General features: G+C 33.4%; 1 protein-coding gene across 1 annotated transcript; it reads left to right on the plus strand.

The window, feature by feature from the left end:
• Positions 1–1310: 1310 nt before the first annotated feature.
• On the plus strand, positions 1311–20236 carry LOC124357552 (mitochondrial import inner membrane translocase subunit TIM44-like). Its single transcript, XM_046809458.1, has 5 exons — positions 1311–1463; positions 1584–1694; positions 6588–6754; positions 14599–14732; positions 19167–20236. The coding sequence occupies exons 1-5, from the start codon at positions 1461–1463 to the stop codon at positions 20078–20080; spliced, it is 1329 nt and encodes a 442-aa protein (XP_046665414.1). The 5' UTR covers positions 1311–1460; the 3' UTR covers positions 20081–20236.
• The last annotated feature ends 1840 nt before the right edge of the window (positions 20237–22076 follow it).

A 22076-nucleotide genomic window follows, 5' to 3' on the forward strand; every position in this document is an offset into this window, starting at 1 on the left:
CAGCCAGAAAAACACGTGCCTATTAAAATTAAACGCGAAATTTCTTGAAAACTGAAATTGGAGTATGAGTCTTAATTTCAATCTCAACAAATGCGTAATTCCGTCACATTTTTAACTATTAATAAAAAGAAGTTTGTGGTGGTTAACAGTATTTGTTTGTTATATTATATTTCCTGCGGCTGAGACATCAAATTAATATTGAGCAAATTTCCTAAATGCATTCTAAGTCCTAAAACGTGCTAATCCATAAAATCATTATTTATATATTGGGAATCCTAAAATTAAATTGACCAATATTTTTTTACCCATAATGTGCATTTAAGATATAAAATTGCGGAATTTAATTTCTATTTCAGTCAACATACCTTAAACCGTAACTTACGAGCGGTGTGAACAGAAAGACTTTATTTTAGTTACGGCATCGGCCGCTAAGTTTAGACTTGCTTAGGCAAGTTCTCACTGGAGATGTATCTAAGACCATCTTTAGATCATTTCCTTTTGATCCACCCAAGTATTTTATAACATTTTAGTAAACACGAATAGACTACGCATCCGTTGTTCGGTCCCCGGATACTTTCTTTAGAGGGTGCAAGGCTGGTTTATTAATCTGATTGAAGTTTTACCGTAATTCAAATTTCTTGAAGTTTCTGAAAAACAACTTAAGACTGAATGATGGTTGTCACTATTGACAAACTGGAGAAAATGTAGACCTGAACAACTCAGAGTTCAAAATTAAATAAATTGTTTGGCAACAATCCCTTACTAATACATTGCATATGGATGTTTCATTATTATGCACCAACTTCGTTGATTAGATTATTTAGTTTCTAAGTCACTGACGTATTCGCTCATATAAAATAATTATAACTCCCTCAAGAGACAACTGTTAAATCTGCGTTTAATCACAGATTTTGCACACCTAGTGTTGGGCAAGGGAATGCCTTCAACAGGCAATTGTATTTTATTATTTAATAATAGTTACAAAAAGTTGATTCTCTACTGTTATACACTAATGTTAATAATTCTTTTACATCATGCTAAAATCATAAATAAATAAATACGTTTTATTGTAATGCAGTTAAAAAAGAAATCAGTGTATTAAATTGATTTTGTTATCAAATTATAATCATAGTATTTTTATGGTTACAATAATTACAATAGGATGGATGTTGCATTGATGAACAGTTTTATTTTTAGTAATTAATTAATTGATGGTTTTTATTTGCTTATGTAAGAAAATAGTTATTTACTCCATGGAGATAACTCTATAAAACAGCTGTTTATTCCACCAGTTGTAGAATCTATGTAAGATGTCCATTGCACCGGCTGCTTCTTCAAGTATTGTATTTTGTTATCTTGTTCACTATTCTTTTTATTTCATCATGGCTGAGAAGTGAAACGTGAGGGGGTTGTTGATAAATTATGTGATTACTTGTTAAATCATAAATCCTTTTGTAATAATGGTAAGTAATGTACTTATTGTTAATATTTCATTTTATTTACATTGAGTTTATATATTATATTTTTAGATGCCAAAGTCAAATCTTCATTGCATTTGTATTGACTTAGGTTATGTGTTACAGTATCATCAAATAATTTTTAAACCCTGGTGGAGCAGGCAGATAGCATCAACTAGTATCTTAAAACTGGCTTGTCGGCCTCTGTTGCACAGTTTTCCAGTCATTCAAGCCACAGTAAGTATTAACATTTCAGACTTAATTTGTATTATATATTTTGTTATTTATATAGTCAACCCTATGTCTAGGCATTAGTATCTATACATTTTGGTTATTATTATACAAGCTGTGCTCATTGTCAAATTTATATAGAGATTTAACTTAGTTCCAGCTTAATAAAACCATAACATTTAAGGTGGATAATTAACCTACTACAATTAATAATTGTAAACATTTTAGTGGTTAGTTTTCATAAAGAGGGAGTGTAAAATGCCTGGTAACACCTTAATATTTTTTTAACAATAGCTGTTAAAATCTACAACATTGCACATTATTTGGCTAATTTGTCTACTTTCAGGACTAACTAATTAGGAATTACTTTGATAAAATAGAGCAATTTTAATACATATTAGAAGTGTTTGATTGATTTTCTAGTAGTGATTCCTCAAACATTTATTCAATAAAAAATGTTGACTTTTTTAAGGTTTAGTAATGATCATATTTCTACAGCTTCCATTTTTTAGTTGAATAAAGCTTATGAAGTGAGGTTTGCAGCATTGTGGTCGAATAATAAAGACATTGGCTTCAGTATGATTAGTATCCAAAACTTGAATGATCGATAATATCGAACCATGATTAGAACAATTTAAATGCTATCAGACATGTTTAGGCCTACCCTGTCATGTAATTGTAAGTACTATGCTGCTCAAACTTGGTATAAACAAAGTTGTGTTATTGGTATCAATGAGGTTAAAAGCCGGAATAGCAAAATGTTTTTCATTTTAACCTATTACAAAATAACGTGTTGAAGTATTACATTCTAGTAACCTGTTACTGTGGTGACATGTTAGTATACAAAAATTTAACTAACACACTAATAATGTAACATATACTGATAAACTAACAAAATTATAAATCGGTTAATTCAATTTTCACTATACAACACAATTATTGGGTACTACGAAGTCCTTATCTATATTTGATATTAGGCTATACATATGTACATAATATAAATTTAAAAAAGTCAAAGATAACCTTTACAAGCAGTCACATGATCTGAGCTTGAATGTGGGTACTATCTCTAAGGATGTTTTTCTTATTTCACCAGAAATGTGGGGTGGCACCAAACGCCACCGTAGCTCACATTGATGCCCAGGGGCATTTCTGATGCCCAGTATATTCCTGACTTCAAATCACATCCTAGATCGTTCCAACTTCTCCGACATCAGATTATGTTGTATGATCTAGGACGTGATTTTAAATCAGGAAAGTAATTATCTAAAATGCCCCTGGCATAAGTGCGGGCTTTGGTGCCACTCTACACTTCTTGCTTTCATAAAATAAATGCTAGATATGTTTAGTTTTGGTACTACAAGTAACAGATTTACAACAACCTAATCTAAACCTACTTATATTGCATAATAACATTGCATAGGTAATGTTTCCATTTCTAGCGTCATTGCTTGCACGAAATGGCCTAGGCTGTTGCTGGTTAACAAGTACCTAACCTAAAACCAGAAAATCGTTATGAGACTACCAAATTATTCAGTACAGATGTTACCGAAATAACAATATCCCAGTAATAGGTTATTAAGTGAGCTATTTCCAAATTATTTGTTTAGGGTTTATCAGAAAAATGGTGACATAATTATTAATTATTGTTCCGGAGGGACTATTCATGACATTCTTTGGAAACCTAGCTAATGGGCATTATAGTGCCCTGAAGGATAGTTCTACAACATCTATTAAGGAAATACTTGATATAAGTTTTGTAGTTGTTGATCCTAATATTAAGAGGACTAAAGGCAAGGACACTCTGACTGGCCGCCATGAGGCAAAAGCCAAAGCCCAAAAAGAGTGAGAGAGCAGAGTATTTATGAGTAGTAAGAAGTTAAAATTTACTTAGAGGTGTGCGGTTTCTGATGCTACTCCAGATGTCAATCCTTATTCTGTAGGTGGTCTTTTTTATTTATTTATTCTTCCAACACAATTACATCAGTAGTGCAATTAGATAAGTTAAAAAAGGGTAGGTAAGTAAAAGGGTAAACGATTATTGACACTAATAATATTTACTTAAATAATTGAACAACAAACTGTGTTAAAAATAAATAATCAAAAAAATAATGAATAAGTAAGAAATATAAGTTAGTTAACATATAATGAACAAAAAGGTAAAAAAAGGCAATGACAATAATAGACAGTTAAATAACAAAACTAGCAACCATAGTAAATTTGTGATGTGATAAGAAACAAATAACAACAAAGTGACAGAAAATGTTGACAAATAACCATATGCAAAAATAACAATATTTAATCAGCAACATGCAAGAAAAGATGAATACTCAGAAACATTAAAGGTTTTGAGAGAGTTTATCAGTATTACTCAGCATTATATTTCAAATCTGAGAAGAATACAGCTGGAAAGTTCACTCTCTGTTGCTATGATGGAAAAATCAAACTTTCACCTTCTACTACACATGAAGAAATTAAAGAGATATTCTCTGGTAATAATGAAAGATATAAACATTTCAGAGACAGTATTCACCAATATAATAATGCAATAACATTTGTTTTGTTTGGTGTAAAGTTGATTTACCACCTAACTATGGTCCTTATTCCTTTATAATCCTTGCCATGGTTCATCATTGAGTTTTTCCATTATATACTGATGATTCCCAAAGTACATCATATGGTCAGTTATATATTCTTAATTTTGCCAAAGCTAATGAAATGAGAATGTCACATGATACTAACAAAGGTTTGGCCAAACAGACACCAACTTGAGTGATCCATTTAGTAAATTCAATCCTTATTCTGTTCATACAGAACCATGCATCAGAAACTTGAAGAGGAAAAGCCCTTCACTTAAAGAAAATTGTTCGCCAATAAATTTTGTTATGCAATTCTAACCATGATGCAGATGAGCGGTGTTATAATGATCCTACTACATCTGAAATTGCTGCAGTGTTTAAACAGCTGATGGAGCACTTTTTTAGATATATAACTGTTTATGAAAGAGAATGTGCTTTTCAAAAGATAGATTATGATAATATACATTGTGACCCTGTGTGCTACAGTTTGGTTTGGCCATGTGGTGAAACTGGTTGGCACATGATATGCCAATTTGTGGTGTGCGTTGACTATTACTATGTGAGAATGTTTCATATAGAATTGCATTCAGAGAAAATGGTCCTGGAGGTAAATTCAATCCAGTAATAAATGCTGAAAAACTTACTCAGCATCATTCTGTATACTATTGCTGCTACTATTATTTTAAGGAGATAGACTAAAGTACGTCTGAAGGGAACAAACTACATTGCTTTTAGAAACATACATAGGCTTAACAGATGTTTTACATGTGAGGACAGCATGAAAAGTTAAGAGTAGGTCGGATTGAAGTTCTGCCTTCATATTTTATTGGGAGTCCTAGAAATATGATGCAGAATTACCAAGATACGATGGCATTAGTGAGAAAGTTTGGCAAGCCAGACATCTTCATAACATTTACTTGCAACCGTACATGGTCTGAAATAACTGATAGTATTCATTCTTGGGAGACACCAAACAATAAGCCAGATATTGTGGTACTAGTTTTTCATGCTAAAATGGAAGAATTGATACAACTAATTTGTAAAGTGTATTTGTTACAAAATCTTTCAATTGTCCCTGTATAAGCTTCTCTTGGTGATTGGTAGCAGAGTTTACTGTAAACTTTATACACTCTGACTTGATCTTTGCCCTCCTTTTGTTAGTTCAGAAGTACTATATTTAACGATTTTAGGACATAGTCTTTCAAAAATCTCCTGGGGGAAGGCTCCCCTACTGTGGGGGGTGGGGTGGGTTTCCATACCCTGAACTCTCCGATGTTCAGCTACCCTCCAGAGTAAATTTATCAGTGCACCTCTGCAGTTCTAGTGTTTGCAATATCATCAGACTGTGATGCGATTAAGGGAAAAACATTTGGTCAAGGGATGTTTATGGATTGTCTCCAACAGTGAGCGGCGAAATTCCAACATTTACGGTTAGGTTTGTGTTTACTTTGTGTGTAGTTAATCTTTTCCATACAGGTAGGACATTCATTGGAAAAAAGAGATAAGTTATTGTTTGGTTATTTTACAATATTTTATCATTTTCTCCAGCCAGGATTCTGATGCGAGATCTCTAAAATATACCTATATTTCCTGTGGATTTCTGTTTCAGTTTCCTTGTTGAACTTTATGCTTACAATCAATATTTGTTACCTCCTAAAGTTGGCCATCATGGTCAGTAATATGAGTAATGGGGCCTGTAACTATTACATTATTTGTAGAATCCATGTTGGTAATAAAGCTATCAATTCCGGTTTCAGAGCTTTCAGTCACCTGAGTTGAAAATTCCACCATATATTTCATATTGTACATAGTTGAAATTGTACAAATCTTTTAAAATTATAATTTTTCTTTAAAAAAAATCAAACTTAAAAATTACCTAGAGTAATTATATTTTTAAATTTTTGTACAAAGTACTTTCAATAAAATTTCTTAATTTATTAAGAAGTTCAAGATTAGATTATGTAGGTTTCCTGCATGTGTAACTTAAATTGTACATTTTTTCACCTAGAGAAAAGCAGATACCAGTTTTATAAATTTTGACTCATAGTCATATTTTTAATATCACGTTAACTCACATAAGTTGCCTGATGATGGAACCATTGATTCTGGAAGGGCTCACAAGAAAAAAAATTAATATTGGAAAATGTGTATTCATTTACTAGTGATATTAAATTAAACTCTGTCCAATGCTCCAAGATTCTTCATTCGGAGTCATATGTTTATTACATTTACCAATGGTATTTTGTTATTTTCACATGAAATCTAAGCTAACTTTCTCCTAAATTCCTTTTGTACCAAAGAGTTATTTATTTGGTTTCAGTGTCCAAGATGTTACTCAACGCCTTCTCGCCGTCCCAACTTCTTTTCTCAGTTTATAGAAAACATCAAACAAGAAATGGCGAAAAACAAAGAAATGAAGGAGAGTTTGAAGAAGTTTCGGGAGGAGGCTCAAAGATTAGAACATTCAGAAGCATTACAGAAAGCCAGGTTGGGAAATAGAAATAATAATGGTTTTTGAACCGACAGTTAATATGGTGTCTGAAAATCAGTAGGTGAGATGTGTAAAGTAGTATAAATACAAGGACTAAAAAGTGGCCATTTTTATCAGCAGTGTTACATTATAATGTAGGATAATAGCTTATAGTAATAATATGATAATAAATCATACCATAACGTTACTTCATAACATTATCATTACAGAGTTGTTCATTGTCCATTACAATGAGCAGGCTGGTAAAATATTACTTGTTCTATATACAATGCATAGCAGTTAGTAAACAGTAATGACTGAAGTAGTAATGTAATAATGCAACTGAACGGCATGCCAAATATCTTGCATTTTCTGTTACCACAATAAATGTTTGTTCAGCACTTTTTATTTTACTATCTACTGTAATAGATCACTTAATTACTGAAGATCTGATATAGCCATAAACGTGATCATGGTGTATCGTGATCAGGATGCTGTTAACAGCTAGATTAAAATGTCTCACTAGATCTCCTATACTACGAAAGGAGATTTTTATAACTCTGTATAGGGTATAACAATAAAACACACTAATAATAAATAAATTTATTATCAACAGTTACATGTATATCCTTAGACACTACTCAATTTAATCACCATCAAAAAAGGCATTTGTCATACAACCTTCCCTTCTAGTGAAATATTATTAGTAAGGTAAACCACCCAAATACCGTGACCTTAAGGGTACATCATGGCAGTTTTTATAATAATATAATTTCATAAAATAGCTTTAAGAACAAATAATACGTACTTATATTTTGATATGCCAATATATTTTACACACATAAATAACTGTTTCAAGGGCTTAAAACATATGCTAACTACTGAAAATTGCATTAATAATGCATGACAATAAATGAACAGCTGAAGCCTTAACTCCGTGACTGTTGACAAATAGTCCGTGATTTTTTTGGCCTAATTCCGTGACAGGTTAAAATCCTCCCTTTTGGTCCAACAATTACAAATTATTGCTTCCATTAAACCCTCTGAAGCATGAATGACGACACAGACGTTTATTTATATCGCTTTTGAACTGATAAAGTTATCATTGTTATTGCTTGGAAACTAAAAGTTATTTATACAAACGTAACTTGCAGCAATTGATTACTCATGTATAACAATTTAATTTTATGTACTTACGTTCGTAATATTACACGGTTGTCAGCTGACATAATATATCCTAAGGTCGCACGGCACACAGCTTATCGACAATGCAGCTGGTGACTCATCACCTGAACTCAACAGTTGATTAGATTTTATTATAATAATATGTTTTTATATTTTCGTAAATTATTTGGAAGTGTAAAAATTTTAGTCTCTCATTTTCATATATACAATTCAGTTTATTTAGAGATTAAATGTTAAATGTGTGTGTTTGGAAGGTTAAAAATTATATTACAAAAAGTAAATAATCAAGAAAGAAAGTATAAAGCATAATTTCTATAATTGTGTACAATTATATTTTCTAAAGTATTTTTGGGAATTCTTGGTTTTGATAACAGAAGCAAATACCTAACTAAACATTCTTATCTGGATTATTCTTGCCATCTTATCAGGTAGTGATAACTAAACATTCTTATCAGTCCAGTAAACACTGATATCCTGTGCTTCTTGTCCATGAAACTCTCTCCACTAATTAAGTGATTACAAAGAAAGATAATCTTAATTCTACAAGTTACATAAAATAATACGCTTTTTATTTAAAATATTTCTTAATTACTTACTAACATCTCATTATTCCAACACTTTGAAAATTTCATGCTTATAATTTATTTCGAACAGATACTAATTAATTACAATGATGACCAACAAAGGTAATCTTACTTCTACAAGAAGTTACAACCTAAATAATACGTTATTTACCACTAAAATATATCTCAATAACATTAATACATTAACAGTTTATTAATGTAACACTTTGAGGAATCTCATTAATATAATTTATTTTCAAGAGCCAGTTTTTTAAAGTGTTGTACATTGTTAACATTATTTCATATAACTTATTTCTAATAAATGAAGTAAATCATAGCGTAAGAAAAACTAAAGTTTAAGAGTTTAAGTTTAGTGTTTATTTTAAAGTCTTCAAAAGATAGGTAACCCCAACCCTATCAAATGTAGGCTCACGAAGACGCTGTACTATCTCATCAAGGGGGACAGTGTCTACGTCATCCTTTGTCGGCCATATAAATTTTCCCGATTCCATCTTCTTTTCCAAAAATTTTTTATTTTTCCTGTCCTATCTTCTTTATTTATTGACATTATTTGCCCTACAAACAACTTCTTATTTCCCCAAAAATCATACGGAACAACAACCCACTGGCTTGGCTGAAGCTCGTTAACATTAAGTTTCTAACTGGGCCGAGTTGTCGTCAGGTTCATCCTCCTCATTTTTCCATATCCTCCTTTTCTGAAACATTTCGTTTGCATTTCGTTCCTTTCTGCTCTCTGCTTTCATTTTTTATTTTGGCTTTCGCCTCCCTCAAAAGTTTCTTCCTTTCCTTTTCCTCTGCGGCTACTTTCTTATCTTCTTCTTTTTTCTTATAATATTCTTTCCATTCCTCTGATGTTATAGCACTAGGAAGCTTAATTCTTTTAACATATTTCTTAGATTTCTGGGTCTCTCCTGGCCAAAACAGTGCTCTTTTAAAAGGAGAGGGCACCTTGCTCTTTAGTTCTGCTACGGTTAAATTGGACTTTGGAGTAGAGTTTGTATGTGTAGTTATCAAGGGCGTTTGCGTAGGCACACTACTACTAGTAGTCGGGTTGTTCAGTGGGAGTTGGAATGGGTGAGGGAGTCATACAGTCCAAAGAAGGTGAAGTAGGGATTTTTCTAGACAAAGGTGTTGAAGCAGAATTTGGAACACTAATTGAAGGAGTAGGATCTTTGGTAGTCGAAGTAAGAAGGTCGTTTGTCGTTGAAGTTAAAATTTTGTTGGGGGTAGTAAGGCCAGTAGGGGGACGAAGTGTTTGCTCTAAATTAGGTGTTTCATATTGAATATCAAGTAGACTATCTGTTGGATAATCTACAGGTAAGTCCAGTTCTATGGGGAATTCATTAATTCCCGAGAGATCAAATATGTTGGTTAAACTTAGTTCTTCATTTTGGTTTGTGTCACTTTGCACCACATCACTCTGACCAATAGCTATCTCTTTTACTCCGCATTCCGCATTGTTAACAACTGTTGTAGCAGTGCCTTCTGTTGGTGCTGTGTCCACCAGGTTGTTATCAGTTTCTTGTAGGCCTACTTGTTTTTACTATTTTCTAGTGCCTCTCCGTAGGTCCTTACCTCCTCTTTTATCTCTGTCCACAAATCAAACAAACTTTCATCTCGTCTTTGGATTTCTCCTTTCTTAAAAAGCCCCAATTTCCCCTCTCCAATCTTTTCCTCCAAGTAAAACAAATGACTCCGCAGAGCCAGCCACTGACTGTTGGACACAGCTTTTTGATTATCAAATCTTCTCTGGGATTTAATGACTTTAGAAAAGTCCACATCATCAGCATTAAGGGTTAAGAGACCTGTCGTGGCAAATCCATTGACGACAGTCTCCTTTTTTATACTAACATCAAGGACTCTTTTCAAAACATTGGGGCAAAATCTTCTTTTTTTATTTTTTGGGGGTCCATTTTCGTACCTCCATTTTTTGGACTTCCTTCTGCCAATGAGCCTTAACTGGATGAAAAACGGCAACATCCAGTGGCTGCAAGCACATGCGTTGAATTCGGGTACAAAGCAATGAGTTTTCAATTTGGTTTAATGAACAAAAATTCACTCAAATGAAATGTAATGTGGGACGTGTGCCCATCAACAAACATTATCACTGGTTTAGGTACATTGTTTGCGGCAAGCCAAGGATTTAAATACATTTGACATGTATTCGTAAAAGGACTCCCCGGTCATCCACCCAGAGTCAGTTTTGCCCAAACCCCACCCTGCGGGATAAGTATTTGAACAACATTATGTGGGATTCTCTCATACGAGTAAACCACCATCGGAGGTGCCATTTCCCCACTGCCACTGGCCGTCACCAATGCTGTTAAAGCATTCCTTTTCATCGTTGCCCGATATTGAATATACGTTTGACGAGAACTTTTTTTTGCTTGGGGCATAAGAAAAATGCTGTTTCATCACAGTTAAAAATTCGCGATGGATCGCTAAAAACGGACATGAGTCCCTTCATCTCAGCGTATTTCTTTACACCATCAAACCACTCACGAATGTCCTCTTCAGTCACGTTTGCTCGAGAGGTCGTGAGGGTCTGGCTTGTTCTACCTGACAAAACAGGGTGCCGTTTCATGAACAGATTGTACCACTTATCCCCAGGGGACAGATTCTGAAAACGGGTTTGGGCCTCTGCAGATTTTCTGCAAGTTTTTTGACACTCATGATCAAGTTTTCCTTGTTCACAGGGAACCCGGCCTTTCCCACAGTTATTATCCAATCAACGAGGTTTTGCTCCTCGTCCTGATGAAGGATGGATGGTCGACCCATAGCACATCCCACTGCAAATTTCCCACTCAATTTATCTTTCAGGGTTTGTCGGGGAATTCCAAAACTTTTGAGGCAGCCGTGACGGTCAGGCCTCCTTCTCGTCGGACGGCTTGAATTGCTTGGAGGATGACGTCCTGGCTATAATTCCTCCTTGGAGCTTTTCCAGAATTTTTCTTAGATCCAGACATCCCTAAAAATAATTAAAATTATTTAGTTTTTACAAATAATAAATAATATTAATGTTTAATTAATTAAATATCAGCACTTTCGTTAAAACATATCTACTAACCACGTCAATTTTAATTGATTGTTTGTAAAATATCTCGGCTTCAAATCCGTCACGGATATTGGTACAAAACGAAAACCGAATATGATTGAAACTGTGTATGCATTCTAACGGAAAACAAATGCATAAAACAAACGAATATAAACCTAATATAAAAATAGATGTCAGATCTAAACTCCGTGATTCCGTCACGGAGATAAGCTACGTAACCTTGTATTGAACCCAATGTCCGTGACGTAAATTATAAATACTTGCACTCAAAAACGTAAGTTTAAACTACTTTTATCTTAAATATAATTAATATAGTTATCAGTAAAACACTTCATTTTTTATCATATAAGTTAATATGAATATGTAAAACCTTAAGGTACTTACCGATTTCTTTGGCCAAAAACCACAACGATGCTTCAGGTTTTCAGAGTAGGAGATGCACGGTGTAACTAAAAAACAATGGCCAACTGAACTCTTTTCCCGCCAATTTCGCCGCGGAACTTCAACGTCATGCTGTATAACCTCTAACATCGAACAAAAATAATTTTGTAGGCCTCTGGACATAGAGAATCTTGTTTTTAGTGTTCAAAGTTTAAAATCACGGAGTTTGGTGGAGTCACGGTGTTTGGGTGGTTTACCTTAGTGACTGTAGATGTGTTTTAAGGTGTCTTTGAACTTGCAATCTTTTGCGCTGAAACCTTGATGGAAGTAGTTGAGTTTTGAAATTGAAGACATTTTTTTATTTCCACAAGATTATTTGTTTTTATATGTATATTTTAAAATATCATTCTTGTGATATATCATACAGCTTTTCTGTTTGTTTTATAACTGATTATGCCCTAATCGGTAAAAGTGCTTGTATATCGAAAAAATGTGGTGGGTATGACTAGTCTTCAATTTTAAACAACTTCTAGTTAGTTCAGAAGCTTTGTTCTACTACCCCACCGGCTTTAGTTAAGAAAACATTTGATAGTCATTTAACACATGATTGGGAGCCAAACTAATGGTCAGGAGTGTCTTATTAACACGTTAACTGCCATGCCGACCCGATCGGGCCTCACCGTGACGATAACATCGTTTTACTTTATTGCAGCTATGAGCATTGCATTTGGCTCTGGTGGAAAAAAGTGGACTAAATGTTCTAAATAGATACAAGAATGAAAAGAGAACGTTGTTTGAAGTTGTTTCGCAAAATTTGGGTTCACTAAAACACCACACAATATTATGAACTTTTATCTCCCGATCGGGTTGGCACATTTATTTTTTACCAATTAATTGTTGATATATTTTTCTTCTATTCTTTCAGTAATTGATTTTATTATGTGATTATATTGTTTTATTAATTATTCTTGTTTCCTTTACCTCATTATCTTTGTGAATGAAAGTAGAAAAACTATTTTGGGAGCGTTTATATTAGAATTATTGGATATAAAATAATATAAAATATTTTAATATTCATAAAAAAAAGTTTATTTTTAATTGGATAGATAAAAGCGGATTAATACTTCTGTACTATAGATTAAGTTTTACTTGTGGATTTTCTTTAAACAGTCTTTGCAGAAGTATGGCTTTCCTGGGCACAGCTCACAGAAAGTTGTCACTTTCTTCAGATGTTTTGATGCTTGACGACCTCCCTCACGCATAGCCTTGTTGTAGTAAATATTGCAATTTTTCCTTGATTTCAGTTTTTTTTCCCTCGCCAACGAAAGTTGTTGACTCAGAAATGTAGTAATGGCCCGTTGTACGCACTGCAAACAGAATATCGTCATCTGGACCCAAGAGTGAATACACTAACTTTTCTCTGAATGCTTTGATGGAATACACATGACTTCTTCTACGTTGAGCAGTAACTTCTACACCATTCTTGTACGCTAGCCACGCATTGACAACAGTTGTTCCAAAAAGCAGTTCTTCTGCAATGTATGTAACAAATAACCACAATGAAAGCAGCGAGTGCAAATGAGGTTACATAAATTGGCGCGAACTACGTGGCGTATTAGCTGTGAGCAGGAAGCAGTTGGAAATGTTTGTTCGGTCAGCCTTTCATTGCACACGCACCATAGAGTAATAAAAAAAGGAGCGCATGCTGTCTTCACAGCCAATTAAACTACATATCCCAAAGTGTACTGAAATTTCTGTGTCGGCCCGATCGGGTCGGCAACATTTTTTTTCAGGCAATTTTGGTTGAAAAATAAATCTGCCGACTCGATCGGTCCAAAGTTAGGCCCCAGACCTCATATCATATAATATGCATAAATAGTTTTTATTTACCGTTATATTCACCACAAAAACAATATCACATAGAAAACAAGTACAGACAATTTTGGCAATACAGGGAACTCTAGAATTCTTTATGGTGACAGTTAACTGTTAAAAGCCATTAAAAAGCCTTTTCATTACACCAGCGCTGTAAGAACAATGATTAATATGGATTAACAATACTCCAGAAAGCATCCCTTCTGTTTTTCTGTTCTCCGAACAGTCACAAAGTTTTATAGTATCTTACTGTTTTATCTCGATCCTTAGTTGTAAGAAATCCACAAGCAATACATCTTTATGGTCCCAAAACATGATGACTATGATATCTTGGTTGAAGACATATTTTGCTTTGTTTAATGAGTTTGAATATACCCAATGTTTTTGAGTTTTGTTTTATGGGTGTTCTACGTACAGAACTCAAATTTTGATCTTGTATCATAATTTTAAAATTCTTCATCAATATAATAATCAAGAAATGATAGTGTTATTGCCATTTGCTTTATGATCATCGGACAATATCTTTGGAATTCCTAGGAGTTTTTCTATCTTAGGTTTTTTCTATATATATATATATATATTTTCACACACACCACATATGAAATTATCCATTCGGCCTCATGTATTAAATTAAGCCTTCTTTTATTTAGTATAAAAATAATTAATGCAGTTCTTTCAGTACGGTGCTTTGAACTATTCCCAAGTCCTACTCCTTGAGCCCACAGTTACATTGAAGCTACAATGTTTCATATTCATATTAATGTCTGCCTTCTTTTTTCAGACAAAAATACCAAGCAGTTGAATCTGAAGCATCCAAAACCTCTGAAGTTTTTAAAGAAGGTTTAGGTTCAATAAAAGACAAAGTTCAAGAAACACTTGATGAGGTTGGAAAAACTGATATTGCTAAAAAAGCAGGTAAGAATAAAAATGTCATTCACATATTAATACTATTCATTTGTTATGAATAAGATAATACGCATATTTTACAATTAATTGTTTAATACAGCTTCTTGAATTTAAAAAAAACTGAGATTTAAATTAAGGCCAAAAATTTATTTAGTGTTTTCAGTAATTTGATTCTGTAATATTCTTTGGAAGTTGCAGTCGGTTGCAGATATTGTCTTGTACATTAAAAAAAATATTATTTTTCCTTCCTAAAAGCACCAAATTTGATCTAAAATATATATTTATATATATTATATTACCACTACTTGTCACATTAATGTTTATAATGTTTAACCCTTAAAGCGCTAATCTAAATTACTGTCAAACGCTAAGACATAAAAAATATTTTTTTTTTTAAATTTCCCAATGCTAATTTTTGTTTCATATTCCTTGGTATTACCTTAATAAGAAAAAATAATAAACATGTAATATTACATATTTTTGAGAATTTTATACGCACGAAAACATTTGAAATTTTGAATAAACTGCATTGCAGGATAGTGTACATAGGAACACTATTTGACAGATTGCATTACATTTATACAGGTTATTTATAATGAGTGAATTGTAACTGAAGTTTCTGTATAATTAGTACATAAAAATAAATAAGTTCAGTATAAGATTTTGAAATGTAATAGTATGAAATTCAACACAAACTTATTTATACGATAGCCTACAAAGGAAATGAAACAAATATTGTACTTATAAACCTTATTTATTTAGAATAAATAAACTGGACTTGTATGGTGAAACTGGTATAAAATACAAAAAAAAAAAAAATTGAAAAAAATATTACACATAATATACCAAACATGCGCTCATTCGTCAAAACTTGGATCATCTGGATTAGCCATTATAACAAAAAGTTATACTAAATGTTAGTAAAAACAAACTAAAACACTATAAGAATAACAACGGACTGATTCAAAACACTTTGTTTAACAATATAACCAACATACGACCAACACACACGTAGTTAAACAGCTGAATGAAACGTACACGTCTGTAGGCGTATGCCGCGTCACAGGCCATACAAAAAATGGCGGCGATTGCTTTCAACCCGAGTAGATAACGTTACAAAGTCCACCACCTGTGACAAAGCGTTTTGTCTAGTCCCAACAGTCGAAAGGAACATCGACCTGCTCTATTACGGAAGTTTTAACAACTAATTCTTCGCCATTTCAAAAGTAAAGTTTTTGCGTTTGTAGACGTTATCCGCGTTTAAAGCATCGGCAGTTCCGCGTCTATAGGCGTTAGCCGCGTTGGAAGGGTTAAATCTGAAAGGGATTTTGTGGAATAGACTATGGTCACTGGTCAGCCATTCCATTCATTTATGAACAAGAAGATTTAAGCAATTCACACGTTTTAATAGACAGTCATCAACTCAGAATGGGTCCAAATGTCACCACATGAAATCATGGACATTGGAAGTCCAATTATCTGCCTTCAAAAATACCAGCATTTAAGTGTCAGTGGTGGAGCATTTGCCATATCTCATCTTTAATCCAAAGATCTGCCACAAAACTCATAATTATTGCACAAAATCATTGTTCTTGAGGCTGTGATGTTATCTGAGATATGGAATCAATCTGTTTCCTTGCAGGGGTTGTGTGGGAAGGATTGCGTTGTATATGAATAGGCCTGAATTATGATTATCAGGTTGCTCATCATAATAATTGTACACCTGATGAGACAATGAGAATATTCTTCAACTAGATTACACTATATTTTGTAGTCTAGGTGTGTCTGATACCAAAACAATGCAAAGAGTTTGATTTGAGCTTCTTCGTCACCGACTTTGAATCTCTTCTGACGAACATGGCTCCAGATTTGAGGTTTCAAGTATGTGACAGCGTCTGATCTTTTGACACTGCACTAATAGGAAATTGAACTGGAGCATACTCAACATTCACATTCAAATTGCTACACACTGATAAGTACTTTTTCTGAGGCCCTTCTATTTAATAAATTACATGAACTTCTTTTTTTTCAGATCTCTGAGCCTTTTGCACATTGGGCTGTCTTTCTCTTTTACTTATATTTCTTATTTCACTGGATGTTTGATTAACTTTTCCTGAATGTTCGTTGATGAACCTTTCCTTTTTCAAGCTGCCTGTTGGTGTTAAACAGTATAAAGAAATTAACGATTGCTACCTCAAGCAATAAAAAAAACACATTCTCCATAACTAAACATTTACAAACAAATTGTACTGATCTGCAGCATCAAAAATGCCCATGTACACATTTGCAAAGATGGAGTGTAGATATTCTCCTTACTTGACTACACGCTGTGTAAACAAGCTCTGTTGTGTGTCATCAAAGGTTAGTAAGGATAGTAACTTTTCTCTTATCTTTCCACTGAGTGACAGAAATCTTGTCATCTTCTCTGTAGGAATTCACTGTTCTCTTGTTCAGGTTCCACTTCTTGCGTGAAATCCTAGGCGTACGGCTTATTACTAACACATCTGGTCTGACAATAGTGTTAATAGTGGATTTATCCATATAAGTTCCAAGAGCACAAACACAATCATTTCTGGCATCACGTTATACAAATATTTTGGAGTTTATTTTTGTTATAAATGCCCTTGAACCCAATTATTCTTTCATTTTTACTAACCATGTTTGAGGAGTAGTAATAATCTCTAAATATATTGTCTACATTTTTAACAACACTTTACTGTAGCAGATTTGGATGTGACTTCAAGCAACCTACTAGGAGAATGTAGAAGGCGCCAAATTATTTGCAAAAATCTGTCTCTGGAGAAATTTTTCACAAAAATGCTGGCAGACCAACCGGTCATTTGAAAAGTAATCAACTATTTGTGATTATTCATTGTCTCTTAGTAATTATCATACCAATGAATGCTTTAAATTCAGATACTGATAAGTCAACCCATAATTTCTACATGAAACTTTTTCTGAGAAGTGGGTTTTTTGTATTTCTCTTAAAATATTCTAGTTCTAAAACTGTGAAATTCTGAAGAGGATTTAAATTCAATATTAGTATTTTTAATTTAATTAAAACTACATCTTCCTGATGCCATGTTCTCCAGCCATCCAATTGCTCACTTATAGAAGGTTTAATGGTGTCTGTTGATCCACCTGCTCAGTTTTCCTTAGCCACAATAACAGTGGAATTCATGCTAAAATTCCATATAATCTTTATTGCCTATGCAACTATCTTCATCTGCTGATGAATCGGTGTCACTTGTATGTTTACTTAACAGATCACCTTCATCACTCAATCCCCAACAGATCACCTTCATCACTCAATCCCCAAATTTCATTATTACCTTGACCAATATTGCCCCTAAATACGAAATTTCAGCCTTAGAGACCTACTCTCTAATGTCATCAGAATAAAGAATACCAAACATATTTTGAATCTTGGATCCAATAAATGCACTAATATTTAAATCAAATGGTATTGTACACTATTGCACTCACAAAATTGTATCAGCACTTTGAAAATGAAACAGGAAAAATAATGATTACTGTAGTATTAGGTGGGTATTGATAAATATTGATGTAGTTCAGAGTTATGCCAATAGGTTACAGCAATTTCCAGCAATGTCTGGCTAAGATTATAAATAAGCCTGGTCAATACAGTGGGCATACATGGTTGCCTGTCGAGCTGAGCAGGAGAATAGCGAGGGTCATTGAGAGTGGTCAGAGTACCAGTACCAGATGTGGTCATAATCTCAGACTAGACACACAGAACAGTGATGACCCCTCTGTAGTGACCTCCCAAAATGAGAGGATGATCACATGTTCAAATCTGTGCACAAAGAGTTGAGCCAAACATTCCACTGTTGATGTTAATGTATCACGGTTTTCATTGTGTTTATGTTACCTGTAAGCTACAATGCTGGAAGTTACAATTTCATATATATTTTTTTAGTTTTAATAATTTTTTGATTTTATCCAGAGAGTAGGGGACTATTTCTAAGTCAGAGTGATGTGAAATAATAACAAACATGGTACTCTAGGAATGTGTAACTTCTGAGTAAGATATTAATCGCAAAGAATATATCCTACTTATTGATGTTGGTTCAGAACTGATCTTTAAGCTATTAACCACGAGGATTAAAGTTAGAGAGGAGTGGACAACTGTAACTCCTCATTGTTAAGTGAGTCCTTTTAAATGTGTTTTTATGATATCAAATACATTGTCAGGAAATCTTAAACAGGTAAATGAAAAGCTAAATACTCTGAAAGCTAAATATATTTGGAAAGACATTTACTCTATTTTCTAAACTTTTAAAACAAATGGAGGTTCAACATCAAATCAATTTTCTCATATTTGTTGTAACACCAAAGTGTAGTTCTTATTCAATGCACATAGTTAGCTTTTGTTATAGCACTAATTTAAGTTTTCTATATTTCAAATCTATTTTTTTACAGGACAAATTCGGGAAGAGTTGGGAAAGTCAGCTAGAGGAGCTGCTGAGACAATATCAGAAAGTGGACAAAAAATAGGAAAGTCAGGTGCCTTTCAAACAATCAGCCAAACGGCAGCTGCTGTCAAACAAGAGCTGGACACTACAGGAATGCATGCTCATGTCTATAGAGCTCCAGAGAAGCTGCGTAAACGAGTCGACACAGATACAGTGCAAGATTTCAAAACTGTGCAAGCAAACACAGAAGCAATGGGTGTGGAGCTCCACAAGGACTCGAAATTTTATGAAAGTTGGCAAAATTTCAAAGATAACAATCCCTATGTGAACAAAGTGCTGGATTGGAAAATAAAATACGATGAGAGTGACAATCCTGTTATCAGAGCAACTCGTTTGTTTACAGATAAAGTGTCCGATGTTATGGGTGGGCTTTTCCAGAAAACAGAGCTTTCAGAAACATTAACAGAAATTTGTAAATTAGATCCTAATTTTGATAAAGTTCAATTTTTACGTGAGTGTGAATCAGATATAATACCTAATATTTTAGAATCAATGATCAGGGGTGACTTAGAAATATTAAAATCGTGGTGTCATGACGGACCTTATAATCTGCTCTCGACTCCAATCAAGCAAGCACAACAGTTGGGGTACCGGTTTTCTTCAAAAGTGTTAGATATTGACAATGTTGATATAACAATGGGAAAAGTAATGGACCAAGGACCAATATTAGTGATAACGTTCACTTCTCAACAAATCCTTTGTGTCAAAGATGCCAAGGGAACTGTTGTTGAGGGTGATCCTGAAAAAGTCTTGAGAGTCAACTACGTATGGGTTTTATGTAGAGACAAGACAGAATTAAATCCCAAAGCAGCATGGAGGCTACTGGATCTATCAGCACAAAGTACTGAACAGTTGGTATAATTTGTATTGTACAAACAATTTTACGTAATATCTTTGTTTTAGAAGATCGACCGATATTTGGTAAAAAATTATATTGATTAAAAATCTCAAAATAATGCTGCTTTATTTAAAATTGTATAGTATATGTGAGAAATATATAAAATCAATTGTTGACAATTTGTTAGCTTTATTTTTTTTATTACCTCCTTTATAGTTGGTTAATTATCTGCACAGTTATGTCATATAATATCCCAGAAACTATAAGAATACTACATGAAAAGCCCAGGGAAAAATGTGCTTTGTCCATTTTTTTTATTTGAATGCTGTTTAATTGTTAGAAATTTAAATAAGTGTTCATATTAAGTATGGTAAACTAATAGATCACACAAATATAGTAAATAATATACTTTAAGTAACAGTGTTGCTTAATAATAAAGTAGGGTTTTTCAACACAAGTACCGATTTTAAGGGGGAAAATATTCTTTGTCCATCTATCTAGGTTAACTTGAAACAAATCATATTGGTAATAAGGTAAACCATTAGAGACAAATAGCATTTTATTTTATGCTTTATTGTGTATTAAATCTACTCAGTACATTTGACAATGAAATTGTTTTAATACAATAATATTAACTGAGTTTGTTCATCATTTATTTTTGTAGACCTTTTTTTCTTGCAAGTTTCTCCATGTGGTAAATTGCTGTGCACTCTTTAGCTCTTCTTTAAACACAAAATTGCTTTAAGTTGTTCACATTCACATATTTTGCCTTAGATATTGGTAACAAACCTGGAATAAAATAACCTTTGTATAAACAAATATTAAATTACATTGATTTAAAGAGGGTTTCTGTTACGATTAATTGAGTATTGGGTTAATTATTGTAATTTTGTTGCTAAGTATAATTAGTTTACGGTGTAATATTAGTGATCAGTATAACAATAGAAAATAAATAACCGTCATAAGCATAAATAAAGAGGTAGTATGAGTTTATTGCTAGAAGCTGGTCCAAGATTCTCAGAAAACTCATAATTTTGGTGGAACTACCGGAGAAGATATCCATGCACCATTTTATGAGTCACAGTGCATAATATTTGATGGGTTTTTTACTTCAACTATAAATTCTTTTAGTAGTCTTATGAGAAATGGGCATTTTTTTAAAGAATAAAACATTTAAGAAACCAACCCATTTTCTAATGAGACTTGATCCATTTCAACTGTTTTAAGAGTACAGGATGTTGACGTGATTACAACTGATAGCCAATCTTCAGAAATTTCACCTCTAGATTTTGTTATAATAATATCCATATTTCTGTCCGACTCCATGTGCGAATGTCCCCTAATGGGAAACGTTATTTTCACTGTATCTAATATTTTCCTTTCATGTACAACATAATAGATATAACGGAACAGTGTATAATTTTTGTTCTTCACAGGAGTCACAGAAAATTTCAAGATTTCAGAAGATTTCTTACATTTTTGTCTAGATATTGTGTTATATAATGATCAAGAAAAGATACGACTTCATTGGAGCCTTTTCCTCCAAATTACTTAATTGTAACAATAGAAAACGGATTCCTTGGTTGACAGTTCATGTATATTAAACATACACAATTATAGTTTCCTCCTGTAGTAGGCATCACTTGTGATGTTTGGCAAATTAAGCTTTCTCTGTTTGATTTTTGCCATTTTTTATTCAGTGCCATCAGCGTTTTTTTGCCCCATCGCCCATTGCTTACGCAATTTGAAAGGGAGCTTGAGGTTGTAATCCAGTTCACATGCTTCAGAGTGTGTCTATGGATTCAACCTCTGCGTCTACACCACTAACTGCTAAGTCATCGTCGATGGTAGTTTGGCATGATGAACGGGCAGAAACATTAAAGCAAGGTTGCCGGATGCAACTGCCTGTTGCAAATGTTCCAGATCAAGATCTATTGGGTTTTTGTTTTTATTTTCAGGCTCCATTAGGTCCCACGAGTACCAAGGAAATAACAGGTCCACCTAGTCAGAGCCCCGCAA

This window comes from Homalodisca vitripennis, chromosome 3 (assembly GCF_021130785.1).
Source record: "Homalodisca vitripennis isolate AUS2020 chromosome 3, UT_GWSS_2.1, whole genome shotgun sequence".
Lineage (NCBI taxonomy): Eukaryota > Metazoa > Arthropoda > Insecta > Hemiptera > Cicadellidae > Homalodisca > Homalodisca vitripennis.